This window comes from Xenopus laevis, chromosome 9_10L, assembly GCF_017654675.1.
Source record: "Xenopus laevis strain J_2021 chromosome 9_10L, Xenopus_laevis_v10.1, whole genome shotgun sequence".
In the NCBI taxonomy this organism is placed as follows: Eukaryota; Metazoa; Chordata; class Amphibia; order Anura; family Pipidae; genus Xenopus; species Xenopus laevis.
Window position 1 is genome coordinate 61,520,761 of NC_054387.1, and position 22,819 is coordinate 61,543,579.

At 39.4% G+C, this 22,819-nt stretch overlaps 1 protein-coding gene across 1 annotated transcript in view; it reads right to left on the reverse strand.

The window, feature by feature from the left end:
- zranb3.L (zinc finger RAN-binding domain containing 3 L homeolog) overlaps window positions 1–22,819 on the reverse strand; it is a 156,521-nt gene that overhangs the window by 46,205 nt on the left and 87,497 nt on the right. The window contains exons 4-8 of the mRNA XM_018235689.2: window positions 20,510–20,688; window positions 17,782–18,013; window positions 14,474–14,559; window positions 11,155–11,326; window positions 6,230–6,364 (exon numbers count right to left, since the gene is read on the reverse strand). Coding sequence (XP_018091178.1) covers window positions 6,230–6,364; window positions 11,155–11,326; window positions 14,474–14,559; window positions 17,782–18,013; window positions 20,510–20,688 — 804 coding nt within the window. The remainder of the gene's footprint in view (window positions 1–6,229; window positions 6,365–11,154; window positions 11,327–14,473; window positions 14,560–17,781; window positions 18,014–20,509; window positions 20,689–22,819) is intronic.

The following is a 22,819-nucleotide window of genomic DNA, read 5'->3' on the forward strand; positions in this document are numbered from 1 at the left end:
TACAGGTCTAGTTGTCACACGTGGTGGAGGATGCGGGCACCACACTAAAGTCTGAGGGTAAAAGTACAGCAGTTTCAAAAATGGAGGATGTGATAAAAGCTCTCATTCAGTCTACTGCAGTGCAGCAAGAAACAAACAGACATGCTGCTGAGACAAACAGACATGCTTCCCAGAGTGTTGCTGCTTTGCAGCAGCTGGTTCTACAACAAGGAGAAAGTGTTGCTACTCTTGCCAAAATCCAGCAAGAAAGCACTGAAACACTAGTGCGACAGCTGGCAGAGGTACAGGCCAAGGCCCGTCAGGAACAGCATGCGGCTACGAGAATGGTGCAGCAGGAAATACAAGCCTTGTCAGACAAAGTCAGTCTAAACCCTGAATTCACCCAGCATGGGAAAAAGCTCATACGTGCAAGCCATTACCTGCAAAAGATGGCGACTACTGATGATGTTGAGGCATACTGTATCTACTAGCCTTTGAACGCACCACTGAGAGAGAAGGGTGGCAAACTGGTGAATGGGCCCCTTTCCTGAGTGGAGAACCACAAAAGGCCTATCATGATTTGGAGCCAGCAGATGCCAGTGACTACAGCAAGTTGAAGGTGGAAATACTTGCACGTCTGGGAGTGACAGCTGCGGTTCGGGCCCAAAGATTCCACTCGTGGATTTATGTTCCAGACAAGGCTGTCCGTCGCAGATGTTTGATCTGATACATCTGGCACGGAAGTGGTTGAGGCCTGACCTCAACTCCACTGTACGTGTGGTAGAGTCGCTTGTGATGGATCGTTTCCTGAGGGCTTTAGCAGCTTCATTGCGACGGTGGGTAAGTCAGAGTGACCCCCAGGATGTCGACCAGCTTGTTGCCTTGGTTGAAAGATATGTTGCTGCCGGAGAGCTGGTTAATCCACCGAGTGCTGAGAGATTCACCAGCTCCAAATTTCAGAGTCGCACAAGGTCTATTAAGACTGTCCGAAGGTTATGGGGCGATGTAGATCAGGGTGGCCAAGACAATAGACAGTGGTCTGATAATACAGTGAAATGTTTTAAATGTTTTGAGTATGGACACATATCTAAAGACTGCCCTTTAAATATTGAACCTATGCAATGTGATATGAGTAACAGGGGTAAACCTTACTCTTTGCTTTCAAAAAGAGCAAAGGCGGATGCTGTATGCTGTTATGCTGAGAAACCACAATGGTGTACTGTAAAAGTAAATGGGAAAAAGGTACAAGCGTTACTGGATTCCGGGAGTATGGTAACCTTAGTAACCCGGTCCCTTGTACCCCAGTGTAAAATTGATCATACAAAAAGTGTGGGAGTTGTCTGTGTTCATGGGGATAGACAGGATTATCCTACTGCGCAAGTCACCCTAGCAACCCCATGTGGGTCTGTGGAGTACCAAGTCGGGGTGGTTCCCCAAATTGCACATGAAGTTGTGTTGGGAAGAGATTTCCCTTATTTCCTTGATTTATGGGCTTTTGTTAATAGTAAATCACATGAACCAGTGGGGGATACAGATAACCTCGAGTATGTATTTCCCTTTGCTGATGTACAGTGTGATGAGGCCCCAATCTCTCTCCCTGCTTTGGTAGGGGATAACACAAGTAGTGATACTGAGCCCCATACTTCTGATGAGACAAATAAGGAATTAGCTGACCTAGAAGTCAGTCCTCTTAATTTTAAAAGTGCTCAGTGGGAGGATCCCACTTTGGTGGAACCAAGGCATAATGTTCAGGTGACAAATGGGGTTGTGAATAACCCAGTTGTCTCACTTTCATATGCTTATTTTGAAGTGTCTAATGATCTCCTGTATCGTGTAGAAAAGAGAAATGATGTTGTACACCAACAGTTACTGGTTCCATAATGCTGTTCTAAGGCTGGCACATAGTCATGTATTAGGAGGACATTTAGGGGTAGAGAAAACAAAGGAACGGGTTTTAAGGAGGTTTTACTGGCCTGGTGTATTTGCCTCCATTAGCAACTATTGTTCCTCATGCCCTGATTGCCAGCATACTGCCCCCCTAAAAGTTTATAGAAGCCCCCTTGTGCCTCTTCCAATAATTGATGTTCCTTTTGATAGGATAGGCATGGACCTAGTCGGCCCACTTATAAAATCTGCTAGGGGACACCTATATATTCTAGTTGTTGTGGACTATGCCACACGATACACTGAGGCTATTCCCCTACGCAATTCATCAGCAAAGAGTATTGCAAAGGAGTTAATGTTAATGTTTAGTAGGGTGGGTATCCCAAAGGAAATTCTAACTGACCAAGGGACACCATTTATGTCTAGGGTCATAAAAGAGTTGTGCAAGTTGTTGCAAATAAAACATCTCAGGACATCTGTTTACCACCCTCAGTCAGAGTAATTGACAAAGATGGGAAAAACTGGGACTTCCTGTTGCCCTATTTAATGTTCTCAATCAGGGAAGTTCCCCAGTCTTCAACAGGGTTTTCTCCATTTGAATTATTATATGGCCGGCACCCCAGAGGGTTGTTGGATATAGCGAAGGAAACCTGGTAGCATGAAACTACCCCTTTCCGAAGCGTTATAGAACATGTGGCTCAGGTGCAGGATATTATTGAGGCCGTTATGCCTATTGTACGTGAGCATTTGCTAAAAGCCCAGAGAGCTCAAAGAGACTCATACAATAGGAATGCTAGATTGCATGTATTTCAGACAGGGGACAGAGTACTTGTTCTAGTCCCTACAGTAGAAAATAAATTTCTAGCAACTTGGCATGGCCCATATGAAGTAATGGAGAGAATTGGAGAGGTTAATTATAAAATACGACAACCTGGTAAACGGAAACCGGAACAGATATATCACGTTAACCTGCTAAAGCCGTGGAAGGACAGGGAGGTGTTAATGGCATCTCAATCTCCTCTTGAAGTGGAGAAAGCACCAGAGGTAAACATAGCTGATACCCTGTCGACTCCCCAGAAACGTGAAGTCAAAGATTTTGTGAACCGTAATAAAGATGTGTTCTCAGCAATGCCCGGGTGAACTAAAATAATTGAACATGACATTGTTACAGATCCGGGGCAACGTGTACATCTCAAACCATATAGAATACCAGAAGCTCGTAGAGAGGTTGTTAATAGGGAGGTAAAAAAAAATGCTGGAGCTTGATGTGATTGAGGAATCCCAAATCGAATGGTGCAGTCCCATTGTCCTTGTCCCAAAACCCAATGGGGAAATTCGATTTTGCAATGACTATCGCAAGTTAAACGCTGTTTCTAAATTTGATGCTTATCCCATGCCCAGGGTTGATGAGCTGGTAGAGCGGTTAGGGAAAGCAAGGTACCTCACAACTATTGATCTGACAAAAGGTTATTGGCAGGTTCCTCTTACGAAACAAGCAAAAGAGAAAACTGCATTTTCCACCCCCGAGGGGCTGTTCCAGTATAAAGTATTACCTTTTGGGTTACATGGGGCCCCTGCAACTTTTCAAAGAATGATAGACCGAATCCTAAAGCCACATGGTCGGTATGCTGCTGCTTACCTTGATGACATAGTCATTCACAGCACAGATTGGGAATCCCACCTACCAAAAGTTCAAGCCGTTCTAGATTCAGTTAGGAAAGCTGGCTTAACGGCCAATCCAAAAAAATGTACTATTGGGCTTGAGGAAGCCAAATACTTGGGATTTTCCATAGGAAGGGGTCTAGTTAAACCACAAATCACAAAGGTGGAATCTATTCAGAGCTGGCCACGACCTTCCACCAAGAAACAAGTTAGGACCTTTCTGGGCTTAACAAGCTACTACAGAAAGTTCATACCTGGTTTTGCTACTATTGCCAGTCCTTTAACTGACCTTACTAAAGCAAAAGCTCCTGTAATAGTATGTTGGTCAGCAGAAGCTGAAGAAGCTTTTGTAAGGTTAAAAGAAGCCCTCTGTGCACATCCAGTCTTGTTGGCGCCTGATTTCACAAAGCGATTTATCGTGCAAACAGATGCCTCGGATGTTGGCTTAGGGGCGGTTCTGTCACAAGAAGTGAATGAGGAGGAGCACCCAGTAAACTATTTGAGTAGAAAACTTAGTTCCCAGGAGAGGAACTATTCAATTGTGGAGAAAGAATGTTTAGCCATAAAATGGGCTCTGGAATCGTTGAGATATTATCTCTTGGGCAGACAGTTCAGGCTTATTACAGATCATGCCCCAATTACATGGATGAGCAAGAACAAAGACAAAAATGAAAGAGTTACCAGGTGGTTTCTGAGCTTGCAGCCCTACAGTTTCACTGTGGAACACTGGGCTGGAATAAAACAAGGCAATGCTGATGGGCTGTCAAGGTTATACTCTTTAATGTCCATGGTCGCTCACCCCTCTAGGTCTGAGCTGGGGGGGGGGGATGTGTAACAAAGCAGCTGGGTTAGTTATAGATGGGCAATATGTTTCTCCCAGGGTGTTATATAATACAACACCCTGGAACATGGATTATTTAATACAGACCAAAGCTGCAAGGTAATTGCTGCAGCTAAAGTACCTGACTGATCTTGGGAGGAGGGACCCCTCCCACCTGAGAGTGAGAGCAGAAGCTGCACTGCACAAGGAAGTTACTGATTACCAAAGTTTTGTGTTATATTTTGATTCTTTTGTTTTAAGTTGGTGTTAGGAAAGCCACCGAACTGTAGTTAGGCTGCCAACTGTGTTTAGCCAGCGCTCTGGTGCAAGGGTTTATTTTTCCTTGTTTTGATTTCTTTGTGTGCTTGTTACTAAAGACTGTGTAACAGAATAAACTGCAGGCACTTGCCTTTAAGAGGAGCGACTACTGTGACTGTTTTTTACCCTAAAAGACTGTGGAAAGCGGCCCCAAGACACTGACCCAGGTACTCCTACAGGTCTAGTTGTCACAATATATAGTGAATAAAGTACCCCCTTTTGTAAAATATAAGGATATTATAAGTTACCGAGGAGTTTCATGAACATATAAAAACACGAGGCCGAAGGCCGAGTGTTTTTATACAGGTCATGGAACTCCGAGGTAACTTCTAATATCCTCATATTTTACAACTGGGGGTACTTTATTTATTATAATACACAAATTTCAGTGAGTCATGTGACAGAAATGACATCAGAACTCACCGTTTATAACTGATGACATCAGAACTCACCGTTTATAAGGATATAATTTACAGGATATTCATGGCTTTTGTGTATTTTATATATATATATACACACACACACATATATATATAATATATATAGGACAGACTTTTTTTGGCTGCAGGGGTCAGTAGTCAGTAACCCCGATTTGAAAGCTAGAATGAAGCAAAAGAGCAAAAACAAATAATATAAATCAAATATAAAAATGTGAAAACTAGTTGAAATGTTGTTAAGAGTGTGACATTCTATAACATACTAAAGGTTAACTTATAGATGAAGAACAAGGTGAACATTTTGGGTCAAATCTGAATGAAAGCCTAAAAATTAATATAGCTGAAAATGTATATAATGAACTTACTGTACAAGCCCACGGATTCAGCAGCCCTATATAACATTACAATGATCGGTGTGCATTCAACGTTGTCCATAGTAGCTCACCATCTTGGATCTAGTTAGGCAGTGATACTGCACATGCTCAGTGTGCTCTGGGCTGCCGTTGAAAAGCTAAGCTTCATAGTCGTCAAAAACCATTAAGCATACAATGAGCTGCATCTGTATTAGAAACTGATGCTACAGGCCAAATAATAAAATTCTGATGCTGAATGCTGCCATATAATCTAAAGCTGAATTAGTTAATAATTAGCCTTATATTGTGATTTTTATATCAGATATATATTGCATACTGTGAGTTGGTTCCTAAGCTCAGGTAAGTGATAGTAGCCCAGAGCATGTGCACAGAAGATGATGGGGAGCTAGTGGATGCATTTTAGGGTCATAGTTCTATACTTCTTTGGTAGCCTTGGGCGAGTATAGTAGCCAAGCCATGAGCTATATCAGTTGTATTCAATTCGTTGTTGAATTGTTGTCCTCTGGAATTTTACCTAGTGCAATCTTTTTAAAAACTCCTGTTCCCCTTTAGCAAAGCAAGTTATTGGACTGTGCCTAAATGTCTAAATTTACGGCTTAAATAACACACAAAATATTGATTTTCATGGCTAATAGAGCTGTATCCCCTGATGGATCAGTGTATGGTTGTCAACATATTGAGAAAATTATTAGTCTCTAGAAATTCTGATTGACTGCTTGAAAACAAATTATAATAGGATTAAAGTACTGAGATACCTTGGCAAGTGCAGTTTGTTTAAACATTCGGGTGATCATGCCCATGATCTGAATAAAGGGGTTGCTGGATTCCGTGGCCATAGAATCTGGACATCTCATCAGTTTTTCCCACTCCTCGAAGCTGCCGTTGATTTCCTGAATGGCAGAAGAGAAAGGGGATTGAAGTGAGAGCAGACAATGCAATCAATACAAGTGTGAATCATGTCCCACATTAGGGCAGCAGAAGCGCACATACTGTTAGTGACACAAAGGGGGAGGCTTTGATTCCCAAGGCCCAAATGAGCGAACAGCGAGCAAAAGGAGATCAAAACTCAGAGGTGAGTTAGTCATGTGCTCCAACCAAATATAGACATCTGACAAGCAGGAGGTCACTCACATCCCTATCTCACATGATAAATCAATAGGGAGAAAAGCAGCTGCAGTGCAAATCCAGTTACTTAAAGGTATTATACTGTATGGAATTTGTTCCGAACAAGCTCATTTTTAAATTTCTCTTGGAGGTTTGCAGGGAATTTTAATTTAATCTAAATAGGGATTCAAGCTGTGATTCACTGTTTAACTTGCATTGTACCCATGGGGCAAAAGAGCCTGTAAAAATACATCTATGGATCATTCTGACAGCCCCTTTTATCAATGCCAGTGTAATTATTCTTTTTTTTTTCTAAATATGACACCACAAAAATAACCATCTATTTAAAGAAACCCATTTCTGCTGGAATTACAAAAACAGTGATTCTGTGCCAAATAACGTATCTGTGTAACACCCACGCTCCAATCAGATGCAGGTGCAATCACAATGTAAGTGAAAAGGTGCCAATATATGGAGGTATCGTTTCTATGCTCATCTATAAATATATTGTAATACACAGCGGGATGAGAGCACTTCCGGCATAATGTACTCTGTTTGTGCATCTCGCTATTTTTGTCTGTGTTTAAAGGCCTTCAATACACTCAAGGTCTCATTTATATAAAAAAAAGAAAAAAAAAAAGGGGGCAAAAATGTGCTGCACCTCAATCTATATGCAGCGCTGCACACAGGAGGGGAAGGAGAAACATGAGAACACTTTCCTTACTGTGTTTTTTTAAGGAAGTCCTGTATTTAACCCTTGCATATCAAGTGCCCAGTACAGGGCTCCCTTAAATCTTAAAGTGCTGAATCTTTATCCCAGTGCAATGTACAGAGAGCACAGCTTATATTTTCTTAAAGGTAAGGCTACTGTTGATAGCTTTATTGGTACTTTTAGTTTTTCAGCAAAATTGAGCTTAGTACCTGCTTAGATTCTGCTAAAATGTGCTTAGTGCTTAGTATAAAACCAGAGGCGCTCCACCAATGAGGCGAGTTGATCCACTTGCCTCAGGCGGCAGTGCCCCCCTGGTTTTCAACCCGGAAATTCGGCTCTTCTAGTGCAGAGAGCGCAATTTAGATGTTTTTAGTAATTTAGGTGCAGACTCTAAACTGTTACAATTTTGCAACATTTAGTTACATTTCTCAGCAGCATCTATGGAGTAACAGCTACTGTATCTGTAATGAAATTCAGGGATATTAGGGATTTAATCAGAACAATGTGATCCTTCACACCCCAACAAAGTTTGCTCTTAAGGTGGCCATACACGGGCAGATAAACCTGCCGATATCGGTCGACCAATTTGACAGCTAACCTGCCCGTGTATGGAGGCTTCCGATGGGTCTTTCCGATTGATATCTGGACACAATATCGATTGGGACAGTTTGATTTTTCTCCCAACCGACCCGTCGGAGCCCATTGCGTTCGTCGTAATCTGATCGTTCGGCCATAGGGCTGAACGTTCAGATTACACTCGATATAGCCCTGCCATTAGTGGCATATCGGGGGAAAGGTTCGCTCATTTGGTGATATTGCCAAACGAGCGGATTTTATAGTGTATGGCCACCTTTAGCCTGTACAGAGAGATAGCATAGCATAACTAAAACACTGTTCCGAGTCTAGCAGTTTTTAGCATACACTGGCCCTTTAAATTATAAGCTACTTTGTGTGACCAGACTCATTTAATTAAGGGAGACAATAGAGAGTGCCAGCACTATTATTTTGAAGAGAGACAGACAAAAATCATTTGCAGCTGGACAAAAGGCACAGAGGCTTACCAATCAATGGAAATATTGTTACAGGTCACAATCTGATTTTCTTTAACCTATCGCCTCACTTATATCAGAATATAGTGATTTATCCTGAATATACTACAGTCCCAGAGTTCCCTTTTCATTGCTAACAACCAAAACCTGGCTGTTATATAGCAAGGAATTATTATACTTTTCTTACCACCTATACTTTCCTTTTGTGCAGATATCAAGCTTCTGTTAAAGAAAGAATCAATTTGGCAAAAAAAAACCCTGATCAGCAGAAAAGCATTCCCGAGAAAGAAGGAGGTAGCTACATTTGCCTATACATTTGTTATACTATTCAGACTTAACAGTCCTCTTTCTGACTGCAAAACCACTGCCTGGTTGCTAAGGTCAGAGTGCCATACAATTAGGTAATATCCTAAACAGAGCCAAAACTACAGAACAAACAAAATATCCAGTAATTCAAAACCCACAATAAATGAAATCAAATGCATCTATCTATATTATACAGGTATTAGGCCTGTTATCCAGTAGCTTGGGACCTGAGGTTTTCCAGATATCGGATCTTTTCATAATTTGGATCTTCATACCTTACATCTACTAGAAAATCATGTATACACTAAAGGGGTGGTTCGCCTTTAAGTTAACATTTAGTATGCTATAGAATGGCTCAATATAAGCAACTTTTCAATTAGTCTTCATTTTTTTTTATCATTTGCTTTCTTCTGAATCTTTCCAGCTTCCAATTGGGGGTCACTGACCCCCATCTAAAAAACAAATGCCCTGTATTGCTAATTTGTATCATTCATCTTTTTATCCAGACCCTATCCTGTTCATGTTCCAGTCTCTTATTCAATCAATGCAGGGTTGCTAGGGTAATTTGGACCCTAGCATTGAGACTGCTGAAACTGCAAACTGGATAAAAAGCTAAATAACACCAATAAATAAATAATGAATAAAAAGCTAAATAACACCACAAATAAAAATAAAATAAAAACCAATTGCAAATGTGAACTTGTTTTGCTTCCAATAAGGATTACTTATATCTTAGTTTGGATCAAGCACAAAGAACTTTTATTATAACAGAGAAAAGAGAAATTTTTTTAAAACAATTTTTTGGATTTGATAAAATTAAGTCTATGGGAGACGGCATTTCTTTAATTGGGAGCTTTCTGGAAAACCGGTTTCTGTATAATCCCATACCTGTACTAAAAGTTACATTTAAATTGAGCCTCTGCTCTCTTTAACTTTCACTTCTTAAAGGGGTTGTTCTAGCTGAAAACAACTACTTGTTTGTAGGTGATCACCAGAAATGCCGACTTATTCCAATTACTTTTTATTTTCTATGTGTGCCTGTTTTTCTAATATTGAAGTGTAGTGTCAATTTTCACTTTTTTAAAGCAGCTCTGGGAGGGGGGAGGTGACCCTGTAAACTGTTCTAAATTGATACATTTAGTGGATATATTTCTTATCTTTGTCGCTGCTGAGCAGAATCTCTGGGTTTCATTACAGGCAGCTGATAGAATTTATACAATAGTTGCTAATACTCCAGAGATACTGCTGAGAAATGTATCAACTAAATGTTGCAAAATTGTAACAGTTCAGAGTCTGCGCCTGAATTATTGAGCTGCCAGATCAAAAACAGTAAAAAATAATGGAAAGTAATTGAAAAAAGTCTTTATTTCTGAGGAACAATCTGAAAACAACTGAACAGAAAAAAATGTGTTTGAAAGGTGAACAACCCCTTTAAAGGGGCAATTCAATTGTGTTTGTTTTATTTTCCTTTTGTATTTGTCTAAAGCTGGCCATAGACGCAAAGATCTGATCGTACGAATCGAGGATTCGTACAATTTTCGGACCATGTGTGGAGAGTCCCGATATTTTCCGTCCAGCGGAGAACGGTCGTTCAGTCGATCAGACAGGTTAAAAGATTTCTGTCGGCTGCCGATAATAACTCTGCGTGTATTGCCGATCGTACGATTTTCAAAGCTTTGGTCGGACATAACTTTCGTACGATTGCTGTCAGTGGCAGAACATCGGCTGATCTGTTCTTTTGTACTTTATTTGATCTGAATGGTTAGTGGCAGGTCGGGAGATGGGAAAGTCTGATCGTACGATGATACATACGATCGGATCTTTGCGTCTATGGCCAGCTTTATGGAAAGAACTGAAAGATTTATGTCTATTCATTTCTCTCCAGCTTTTTTCTGCTTTTACTTAAAGAAATTATTAAAGGATCAGCTTACAATTATAGTCGTATCTGGCCACACGTTTCCATATCTCTACTGTGTTATAATCCCATCATAAGAAGCTGTAACAGGAGGCCTTATCTAACTACGAGCATCAACAATCAAATTGGACTGCAATATAGAAAAAGCCTATTTATGGACAACTCTGTAAATTTTCTCATATCTGTACAGAGAGAAAGAAAACTTTGCCAGCTTAAGCATTCTCCTGTACTTAGCACAACTTAGTAAGAACCACTTCTATTAGACAATAAACTGTAGAAAATATGCAACTTCTTGATGCACGTTAAAAAAAACAAAAAAAAAAACAAGATAAAGTTAGTTCTATTTGTGTCTCATCTTTAAGTTGACTCACTCATGACAATGTAATATTAAATGGTATATACTTGTTCCAAGACATGTCATATTTTTGCTTTATGTGTACATTGCATGTTTTAAAAAGCAATTAAAAAACTATTGATGGAAAAAAAAAGCAAGAAAGTAACTCTCCAAAGGAGGTATGTTATTTTTATTGAAAATTCCCAATTCTTAGTTCCATGGGCAAAGCAGACAGAGTTTGCTTCAGAAGGAGAGCATACCTTAGCCACGTCCTTAGGCAATTCAAAAGGGATCCGCTGTCTAATTTTAGGAGGCAGTTGGGTTAAAACCTCATTCTTTAACCGCCTGACCATGATGTTGCTTAAACGCTGGTGTAATTCATCTAAATTGGAAGCACCTCTGTAATCCCATTGAGTCCTATTGCCAAAGTACCTAGGGTAAAACATAAAAAAACACTTGTAAGCTCTCAATATCTCAAAAGGCATATTAAACACTCACCGCTGGAGGGGCCAAATGCATGCTATGGAGCTATTGATGTAGGTCTCACTGGCTCGGAAGCAGGATTTAGCAGTATTAATATTCTGTGCAGGCTGCTCCACCTCTTATAATACATTTCATAAACAGCAGCTCTATCTGTGTTGTTGAACACAAGATTATGTTCCCAAAGGCCCCTTTGATCTCTGGTTGCAAGGCTAAGAAACAGGCCAGCATCATCAGAAGCAGCCGGTAGAATTCAATTACTATTTTATTGCGTTTTTAGCAAAGTCAGGGTCTGGTGAGAGGCAGTGACTTGGATATTCAACGCAAGGCATTAACTTGTATTTAATGCAGAGCCCCAGTTACATACATTAATAGGAGCTGTGGCTGCTGTGAGAAACACAAGTCCTCAGGCGGTTTTCTCATTCTTTAACAAAAGTGCATGGAGGGCAACTGGAAACAGCAAAATATTTTTTTTTAAAAAAAGGAAGAATGGGGAAAGAGATAACATTATTAAGCTAATAAGTGCAGCTAAAACCCCTAGTTAATGCTTCCAAACTCTTCAGTCAACCTAAAGTTTAAGAGAGAAAAAAAAAGAGACATTGTGTATGATTTCAAGAGGAAGGCATGTGGCACAAAAACACTGGTTATCTAGCTGTGCTGTATGTCATTGACATAAATAGAAACTGCCTGCCACCACTTGTGAAAGGGGGTGACAGGCCCCTAAATGCATATTTACCCTCATTGTGATCAATTTTATAAGTAGCCAATTAACCTGAACCGGAGGAAACAACAGGAAAAACATACCAACTCCTTTTAGGTAGCTCCCTGGCTAAGACACAACCCACCTCTACAAGGCAACTATGCTTAAAAGAACAGTTCAGTGTAAAAATAAAAACTGGGCAAATATATAGGCTGTGCAAAATAAAAAATGCTTCCAATATAGTTAGTTGCCAAAAATGTAATTTATAAAGGCTGGAGTGACTGGATGTCGAACAAAATAGAAAGAACACTACTTCTTGCTTTTCAGCTCTCTCGCTCGGAGTTAGCCCTTTACTTTAAAGGGGGGCCACATGGGACATAAATGTTTAGTGAGTGTGCAATTGATCCTCAGCATTCAGCTCAGATTCAAAAAAAAAAACCAGTTATGACCCATGTGGCCCCATCTCAAATCACTGATTGGTTACTGCCTGGTAACCAATTGGTGGAAACCAAGAGAGCTGCAAAGCAGGAAGTAGTGTTCGTTCTATTATGTTAGACATCCAGTCACTCCAGTCTTTATACAGTACATTACATTTTTGGCTAACTAACTATATTAGAAACATTTTTTATTTTGCACAGCCTATTTACCCAGTTTCTATATTTATACTGAACAATTCCTTCAATGCTCATGCAGCTAGTAAAAAAAAATATCTCCACCGTTCACATACAAGATTATGTATCTGAAGTGGTTTAACAGTTATTCCTATTGAAATGGATGTAATCCCCAAAATACAATTTTGCCAAAGGAAAGAAAATGTATGTTGTATGCAACTTTTCAACAGTAGCTACATTTACATATAACTTTAAAACATTCATAGGAAAGTTGCTTTGAATATCATTCTCTTTAATTGGATAAAATGTTTTTGGGTTTACACCACCTATTTCGTTTGAAGCAGATGTCCTGTTATCGTTGCGTTTTTGCTATGGTTTCTGCAGGCAGTCATGACGATGTAAAATCCCTAGTTAATGCAAATATCTTTATAGAAATGATTAGGAAAATTGTAAAGGGCGTTTTTTTTTCACATGGGCACTTTTTGCACTTACCCATCTGCTTTTTCACACTTTTTGGCAGATTAATAGAGTCAAAGGTGAGCTAATAGTTCCCATCAAGGTACACTATGTTGAAAATTGATATAAACACCTGCAAACCAATGGGAAATATAAATTCCTGAAAAATTACACCTCTCAGATTGTACTTTCTTACCCTTATTTTTATTGGGAATGTTCTCTGTATTTTCAAAACTATCAGTGTATGAGCTTCCACTGAGTACTCTCTTCAGGTTGTCCTTAAGTCCAAGGCTAGAGGGACAGAGAGCTGGTGATTGGCTTTTCTCTGCCAGAGAAAAGTCGATGCGCTCCTATTAACTCATTTTTCTTGGTCCACTGTCAGGCACACTGTGATCACTTATAGAGCAAAATTTGGCACCAAAATGCATGCTTTTCTGTTTTGGAAGCACATCAGTTTTTCTCTGCCTGCATGAAAACTGCTGGTGGAGAAAAGCCAATCATCAACCCTGTGTGCCACAAGCCTAAAATGAACCTGTATGTCAGCGCTAAGCATTGCTGAGATGACTATTATTATTCACATGTATTTATAAAACGCTAAATTATTATTGACTATAAGCAAAGGTGCCACTTTTGAGGTGAGCCATGGGTTTTGTTTTTTATTTAATGTAACTCAGGGATAACTCCATATATCCATATCCCCTATGCTATTTTTACATCAAAATATCCCTCTCTCTACTAATCTACACTGCCGTGTCATCTATGAGCCAAAAGAGAGAAACTGGCTCTGTGAACCTTCTAGAGAACTGTTGATTATTAATGTACCTGCACGCTGCATATATTATTTCTTGGGACGCCACATTGCAAAATGTTAGTATTATACAGTGGCAGGCTCACATGTCCTCAAGGAATGGGCCCAATATAAACAGATGAGTATTAGCTACTGGCCTTGTTTGCAGCTGTGTCAGTTTAAGAATTAACTACCACAGGCCTTCTTAAAACTAAAGAATAAATACTTTGAATGTTATATTTTAGTCCTGATTTGTGTGGGGAGATGGTGAAGGTGCACAATTTGCACTGAATAAAGATTAACATATATGAGTTAGCTCTCTCTATTCCAGAACATTAAGCCACTTACTGGCAAAGGAGGCAGGGATGTAAAGGACCGAAGCCGGTGCTTATTTTATCTCTGCATGACATAAAGCTGCAGCTCAACATTAGCCCCAGTAATAGCAGCAAAATTAAATGCTCTAGTATTGGGTAGCTATTAGGCCATCTTGAAAAAACTAATCGTAGGCAGACATTATTGCTAACTTCAAGTTATAATAATTATACCTGACGTGTGCGTTGCAGTACTTCTTGGCATATTCTGTCCAGGTTCCAAACTTTTTCGGGAACAGAGCTTCAATTTGCATATAAAGCTGTATGAAAAAAAATACATATACAATTATAAGGTTTCATTGTTCCATTTGAATAAAAACATAAGAAAGAATTCTGAATATAGAAGTTATTTTTTTTTAAAAACAAACTCAAGCAAAAGATATAGCAATTTTATAAAGAATAGGGATTCACCAAATTCACTATTTTGTGATTTCGACTGAATCCTGAATCTTTTATTAAGGATTCGGCCAAATCTCAAAACAAATCCAAGAGTTAAAAGGGGTTTGCAATTTGCTTTTTTGTGTGATAAAAAGTCACATCATTTTAAGGATTTGATCCAGCCAGACACCTGGATTCTGTCGACTGGGGAGGGGGGGGGGGAACTACAGTATGTGGAGCAAGAAGTAAATGAGATGGTGCAGGGGTTGGAGTGAAAAAAAAAAACATGAAGAGATAATGATGTTTGAGGCGCTTGAGTTCTTTCCTATTACAGTCCACTTCAACTGAGCAAGATGTTTCTTCCATTCTAAAGAGCAAAGGTTTGACCCGAGCATTTCCCTAAATAAGAAATCATTTTGCATACCGCCCACCACCTTACGATGTAACCCCCAAGTGATGACAAGTTGTGGATGAGAGAGCAAAGCATAAAGATAAGATGGGGTTTAAATAATAATTTACTATTAAAGATAATGAAAAATATTTTTGGAAACCTTGCTTGAAGTTAAGATTTTGATTAAAATTTGTTAAAATGTTCAGAAAGTTTTTATGTCATTCTAATGTACACTACATTATCTTGTACAACTGTAACTTTCAGCAAATTCGTTCAGTCACCTTCACCTGTGTATCGTGCTCACTCTCCCAGTCAGGCCACACCAGAAGACCCATAGACAATTTCAGCAAACAGAGGTATGGATGGAGCACATAAGACGCAGTCTCTGCCGCAAATAATTATTTATTGCATCACAACATGTTTCGGATCACTTGATAAAGGATCCTTGTGATCCGAAACATGTTGTGATGCAATAAATAATTATTTGCGGCAGAGACTGCGTCTTATGTGCTCCATCCATACCTCTGTTTGCTGAAATTATCTTGTACAACACATGCATAATACTAAGAGCTCCCTGTATAACTAAAGGTGGCCATAGACGCACAGATAATATCTTACAAAACAAATTTTGGTACGATATTCGGTGCATTATGGTGGGAAACGAGCCGACTGATATCGGCAGAAGACTTGGATATTGGTCGGCTGGAAGGAAAATTTTAATCGGGTGCCTTTGAAGGCTCCCAAACATTGGCCATTGTTAGTGCTGAGTCGTCAGATACAGGTAGAATTCTATTGTTTCTACCGGTTTATCGGACGATTCAGCCCTAAACATGTGTATTGAAACAAACAATCATTTTTGGAAAGAATTTTTCCAAGAAAGATCATAATTGTTATGTCTATGGACACCTTTAGCCTGCATTCTTGTGCCTTTATATGGTCACATAACCCTCAGAGAAATCCATAATTTATAGTAGGGTTAAATTATCCCTTATAATACATGAGTGCTCCTCAGTGTTCCCTGTATAACTCAGGCTGCAGCCTTGTGCATTTATATGGTCACTGACATAAATCTTTGGACAGAGACAACTTTTTTCTCATTTTGGTTCTGCACATTACCACAATGAATTTTAAATGAAACAACTCAGATGCAGTTCAACTGCAGACTTTCAAGTCATGTTTTAAGTCAGCGGGTTGAACAAAAAGATTGCATAAAAATGTGAGTAACTTAAGCCTTTTTTTAACACAACCGCTTAATTTCAGGGGCTCAAAAGCAATTGGACAATTTATTTAAAGGCTATTTCATGGGCAGGTGTGGGCAATTCCTTTGTTGTGTCATTATCAATGAAGCAGATAAAAGCCCTGGAGTAAATTTGAGGGGGGTGCTTGTATGTGGATTTTGCTGTGAACAGACAACATGTGGTCAAAGGAGCTCACCATGCAAGTGAACCAAGCCATCTTTAAGCTCCAAAAAACAGAAAAAACCCATCAGAGAAATTGCTACAATATTAGGAGTGGCAAAGTCTACAGTTTGGTACAGCCTGAGAAAGAAAGAAAGCACTGGTGAACTCAGCAACGCAAAAAGACCTGGACATCCACAGAAGACAACAGTGGTAGATGATCGCAGAATCATTTCCAGGGTGAAGAGAAACCTCTTCACAACAGCCAACCAAGTGAACAACACTCTCCAGGAGGTAGGCGTATCGATATCCAAGTCTACCATAAAGAGAAGACTGCATGAAAGTAAATACAGAGGGTGCACGGCAAGGTGCAAGCCACTCATAAGCATCAAGAATAGAAAGGTTAGATTGGGAAAAAAACATCTAAAAAAGCCAGAACAGTTCTGGAAAAACATTCTTTGGACAGATGAAACAAAGATCAATCTGTACCAGAACAATGGCAAGAAAAAAGTATGGAGAAGGCAGGATAGCTCATGATCCAAAGCATACCACATCATCTGTAAAACTTGCGGAGGCGGTGTATGGCTGCCAGTGGCACTGGGACACTAGTGTTTATCCCCAATGTGACACAGGACAGAAGCAGCCAAATGAATTGAGCTTTTCAGAGACACACTGTCTGCTCAAATCGAGCTAAATGCAGTCAAACTGATTGGGAGGCGTTTCATAATACAGATGGACAATGACCCAAAACATACAGCCAAAGCAACCGAGGAGTTTATTAAAGCAAAGAAGTGGAATATTCTTGAATGACCAAGTCAGTTGAGCATGCATTTCACTTGTTGAAGACTAAACTTCGGTCAGAAAGGCCCACAAACAAACAGCAACTGAAAGCCGCTGCAGTAAAGACCCAGAATCTGATGATGTCCATGAGTTCAAGACTTCAGGCTGTCATTGCCAGCAAAGGATTTTCAACCGAGTATTAGAAATGAACATTTTTTTTCAGTTTTTTAATTTGTCCAATTGCTTTTGAGCCCCTGAAATGAAGAGATTGTGTTGAAACCGGCTCTAGTTCTTCACATTTTTATGCAATCTTTTTGTTCAACCCACTAAATTAAAGCTGAAAGTCTGCAGTTCAACTGCATCTGAGTTGTTTAATTTAAAATTCATTGTGGTAATGTATAGAACCAAAATTAGAAAAAAGTTTTTGGACCTAACTGTACATTGTTCTTGTGTAGCAGTAGTTGGTTTCCAGTGCAATTTACTATTACAGAATTGTGCACCGTATCCCAAGGGCTGTGCACTCAGCTACCAATTACCTCCTCAGGCCTTCCAAGAGCTGGCGTCCCTGTGAGTAGAAGTGCTCTTGTGGCTTTCTGGACAATTGGCAGCAGCAATTTGCTACGAGATGCATTTCTAGACTTCATGTAGTGAGATTCATCCACTAAAACCACTCTGAAGTGCTGTTTGTATAAGGCATCTATTAGCGTCTGAGCATCAGTGGTTAACAGGCCATACCCCAAGACTGTCACTTTACAAGCTGACATCCTCCTGGAAATAGAACGGAAAGTCATTCTGATTAGTAAACTCAGTAAATTAGTCTTTTAATACAGTAGTTGCTGTGCAGCGAATGTATAAAAATTCTCTCTACCGATCATTGCACAGAAGTAAGAAGAAATACTGTACAGCTATAAATGTAGTAAATACCCTACAAATGCTGCCTAAAATGATTGCTGAGATAAGCCTATGGGCAATGTCACACACGGTGATCCCAAGAGTACTGTGAACTTGTGCAATTGGAGAAAATACTAAATTTATTCCCCCCCCCAGTCACTTAAATGGCAGTTAACTGTACCTACTGGTGTGCTCATAGTCAGGCGATTGTACAGGCAATGAAATGCTAGGAATCACCTCAATATGCTATTTAAAAGAGGGGTGTAGCCCCAGTGTGGGTGGTGATTAGTAGGTCCCGAGACAGGACCTACTTTTAGTTGGAACAAAAGTCAGGGATGGGGTATATTGAAAGGTCTCTCAAAGAGCTTCCCCTTTGTTATAAAAGCTACTGCCATCCTGCCACTTGTGATATATACACTGTAGACTGATTGTGAATTTAGCTCAGTAGTGACATCTGTTGGCAACTCAAAACTTACAGGTTTTTTTGTTTTTTTATCAAACTTTTTTTTGTATTTCCAAAAGTAAATAAAAAATTTAAATTGTAAGTCCGTACATTGTTTTTTTGTATACAAATACCATTGTTTCTTGAGTTTGTTGATCAACATCAGTCACTTTTAACACAGTTTCATTACAAGTAAATACAGCACAATAAAACTTGAAAATAAACAGACAGGAGCAGGAAATAGAACAGAGAGAAAGAGTGGAAGGGAAGAGAGTAAATTAGTGTTTGAGAGAGGCAGTTAAGAGGGGGGGAGAGCTTTTTTCTCACGTCGTTTGTGAACTTTAGGAGGTAGCTTCCATTAATTTAGATATAAACGGTGGGGAGAGAGAGGGAGGAGGAGGCAAATGTCTAGGTAGGTAAGTTTTCCTCCGCGAGGGTTCTGCCCACCATTTCGTATATCTGAAGGGGGCTAGTAGTTTATGTTGTTTCTGTCCTTCCAATGTTTCTAGGTACTTGCTCCAAATATAAAAGAAACGTGAGCCTTTGAATTACTTTTCTTGCAATGCCAAGACCCATTGTAGTTGCGTTCCCATAGTTGTTTTGGAGGTGGTTGTGTGTTAGTCCAAAATTCCAAGAAGGTCTTAACTGTGGTTAATACCATTATATCTGCCAGTCTGATGTTAATTTTGGTGGTTTTGTCAATGGGTGTGGGGTATAATCCCAACAGTTTTTGTGGGTTTGTCCGAGTTATTGTGATATCGCACCAGCTTGCGATATGTGATAGGACTGTGTTCCATAGAGCATTTAATTTCATGACCACAGTGCATACACTAAAGTGGCATCGGGGTGATTGCACTTGCAGATTTAGGTGTCTGTGTTAGGCCAATTTTATGTGCTATTTTGGGTGACACATATGCTCTATGGAGGAGTCTAAGGGCTACGTCCTGGAAGTATAAACTTACAGTTTTTAACATACTTGTGTTAATGGGACCTGTGTTAGCTTCCAAAAAAATAACCACAGTGTAATTTGTATGTAGGAAGCTTAAGCTAATGGCTCATAATGCCATTTTTGTGGGCTTGGTGCAAGATTCTGACATTTTCAGTTTCAGATCCAGTTTCCACTTTCCATTCAGCTTTATTGAAGTGCACAGCCTATATAACTGCAGGGAGATTTGCGCAAATCCTTCATAACTGAACAGATGAAAAAGATATTGTCCAGAAAAACCTGTCTATATAGTTTTTGCCTTTGTGCTGTAGAAAAATGTGTGTGAGGTTTCATGTGATTTAGACTAAAAGAACTCTTCAGAGCGGAGTACAGCAGGGGGTAAATTATTCTACATATGTGACACATAATAGTTAAGCTAAGACAAGAACAAAGCAACAGAAGGTTGGGGAGAAGGAAAAAAAGCCAAAGGAGCCACAGTGAGAGGAGAGGGTAATAGGGGATGAAGAGAGAGGGTGTAGAAATAAGTTCCAAAGCAGAGGAGTGATAGAAGGGAGGAGGAAACTGATTTGAGATATGAAACTCATAGGGACGATTATGTAATAGCAGATGGAGGATAGAGGAAATAAAGGAAGAGAGAAGGAAGAAATGGGGGCTAAAAGGAGAGGAGGAAGAAGTTGGAATAAAAGGTGGAAGGTAAAGGAGGAAAAGGATGATAGAGCGTTTCAAGCCAGAAAAAAAGAGGTGATGTCAGAGAGGAAGTGCTTCTTTCCAAAAAGAAAATGGACATGGAGAGAGAGTATGAAGAGTGGGGGTGGGGGGGGGGGGAAGAGAAAGAAGAGCATAGAAATGAAAGGCCCAATAAGAAACTGAAGGGGCAGGAATAGGTAAGCTCATCTCTAGTGTTATGTGTCTCAAGATCATTTCTATAGGTGGTCACAGAACTACAGCTCAATCTAAGGAATAAAACAACAAGTTGCAGATTTACCCAACATCAGTCTTGTTCTCTATAACGGTAATGTCTTCTGGACAAAGCTCTGGAATCCATTTTTCCATCTCCTCAATCCATGGGTACCTCAGAGATGAAGGAACAACGACCAAAAGGGGCCACTCATCCCGATAGTAATACGCTACTGCTATGGCTTGGAGGGTTTTCCCAAGACCCATCTTAAGAAGAACACACAAAAATAAATATAAGAGATGGAACTAAAGGTAAACATAAGTGGCCACAAGAGGCACATGTAGTTTCATGGTGGGAGATGATCATGTACATGAACTGATGGTGGTTCACCTGCCAATGTTATATTTTCATCTCTATGTGCAACTGGCCCATACACTCACTCTCATTCTTGGGACAGCTTTCCTTACTACGGGCAACTTTACTGTACCCAGAGCTATATAAAGCATTTTGCATAGTATTTATCTGTATTTTTAATACATTGGCTCCCAGATAGTTCAGCTTTTCCCATCTCCAGGAATGATCATATCTCCTTGTTTAAAGTACCACTTGTGAAGTGATAGGAGTGTGAGTGATTCAGACAGGTCTACCTGTGAAGAACATGTATGGTCATGGTGCCCGAGAACTAATTTGAGTTAATATGAATTAATATGAGTCCGTAAAGTTCTCACATATAAGGTCTATATTCCAAATAGAACACACGAAGTAATAAATATTATTCCAGGCAGTCGGTGTAAACACATTTGTATGGGAGAGATTAAATACCCTGTACAGATTTTTCCAGGTATGATTGTCAGTTTCAGTGAAAGTCCCACATTTCTAAGGATTTGGTAACATAATAATCCTATGTGCAAACCATCATGTACTTCAGTGATAAATGTAATTAGCTTGTCTGTATTAACATTGTGAGGAAGGCATAGGGTAATCAATGTATCGATTTACAGTGGGCACTAATATGCCAGATTCATATTTGAGAATAAAATATACTTTGTATCTATCAGGCAGTGATAGTTCAGTTCAAAAGCTGTATTTTGACCCAAAAAAAACAATCATGTAACTCTATATATAAAAATGTATACACGTGTGGGTGTACCATACCATGCCATCCCAGTACTATGAAAACAGCTTAATATTGTCCACTTCTATCTTCAGAGAGATATGGTGGGGGTAGCATCATGCTGCGGGGTTGCTGTTTATTAACGGAGGGCTGGGCCTCTTGAAAAAAAGAATGGATGGAGCAATTACAGGCAATAGAACAGGATAATTCACAATGCGCAGGGAAGAGTGCAAAACACCGGCGCTATATGAACATTGCATAAAATTTTATATTATATATACTGAACATACTATTTAATTTTAGAGGGTCAGCAGTCCTATAACAGCAATAATCCAAGCATTTAATGTTGCCCAAGTGCTCTCTTGGATCTCATCTTGGATATTGTTAGGCCATCTTTTGTGTGCCAGCAGCACTGTACATATCTAGTGTGCTCTGGGCTACTGTTGAGAAGCTTAGAGGTTGTCGGAAATCATCAAAACATTGGCGGAAAGCAAGGTTACATTGGTTATAGAAGCTGATCCTACTAATCATTAATAAATTAAATTTTGATGCAGAATTTAGCCATGTAATGTAAATATGAATTAGTTACTCATTCACCTTAATTCACTGCCAAGAGCATGTGCTGTATATCAGAAGAAAAGATGAATTGGAGCTACTCGGGGCATCTTCAGAGGCCCAGATTTTCCCTGCTACAGGACTGTGGTTGGCTTGTAAGAAGTCTAATTCTTTTTTTAGAACTAATTCTCTTTTAAGCACTCAGGTGGCAAAAAATTTACAGTTTGCAAATTGCAAAAGTATTAAAACCCCTGATCAATGATGTCATTTTCCAGCAGTCCTAATATATTGTCCCCTGCAATAATTTTTTTTTCAGTTTAATAACTGAAATTCTAAATTATTTTACCAAATTGACATTTTTTTTGTTTTATAAACAAAAAAGATTTTTTGAAAAATAAATATTGGAAGGAAATTTGCTGAGATTTGCTGAGATTTCTTCCATGTACAAGATGCTGAGCTGATGTTAAGGAGAATATAATTGTTGGATCTGAGGATAAGTATTTATAAGCTGCAGAAAGTTATTATATATAAATGATAAAGTCGACAGATTACTAACAATGTTCACATCTCCTTTGATTAGGAGTGCAGGTTAGTTCTATTGGAACCCAGCTATGTTCCTCTAAAACCCAATGAACCTGCTTCACCAGTGGAATCTCTCACCACTGATATGATTACCCGAGAACAGATCAATATATGAAGGTTAAAAATATCTGAATGTGGGGGAAGGA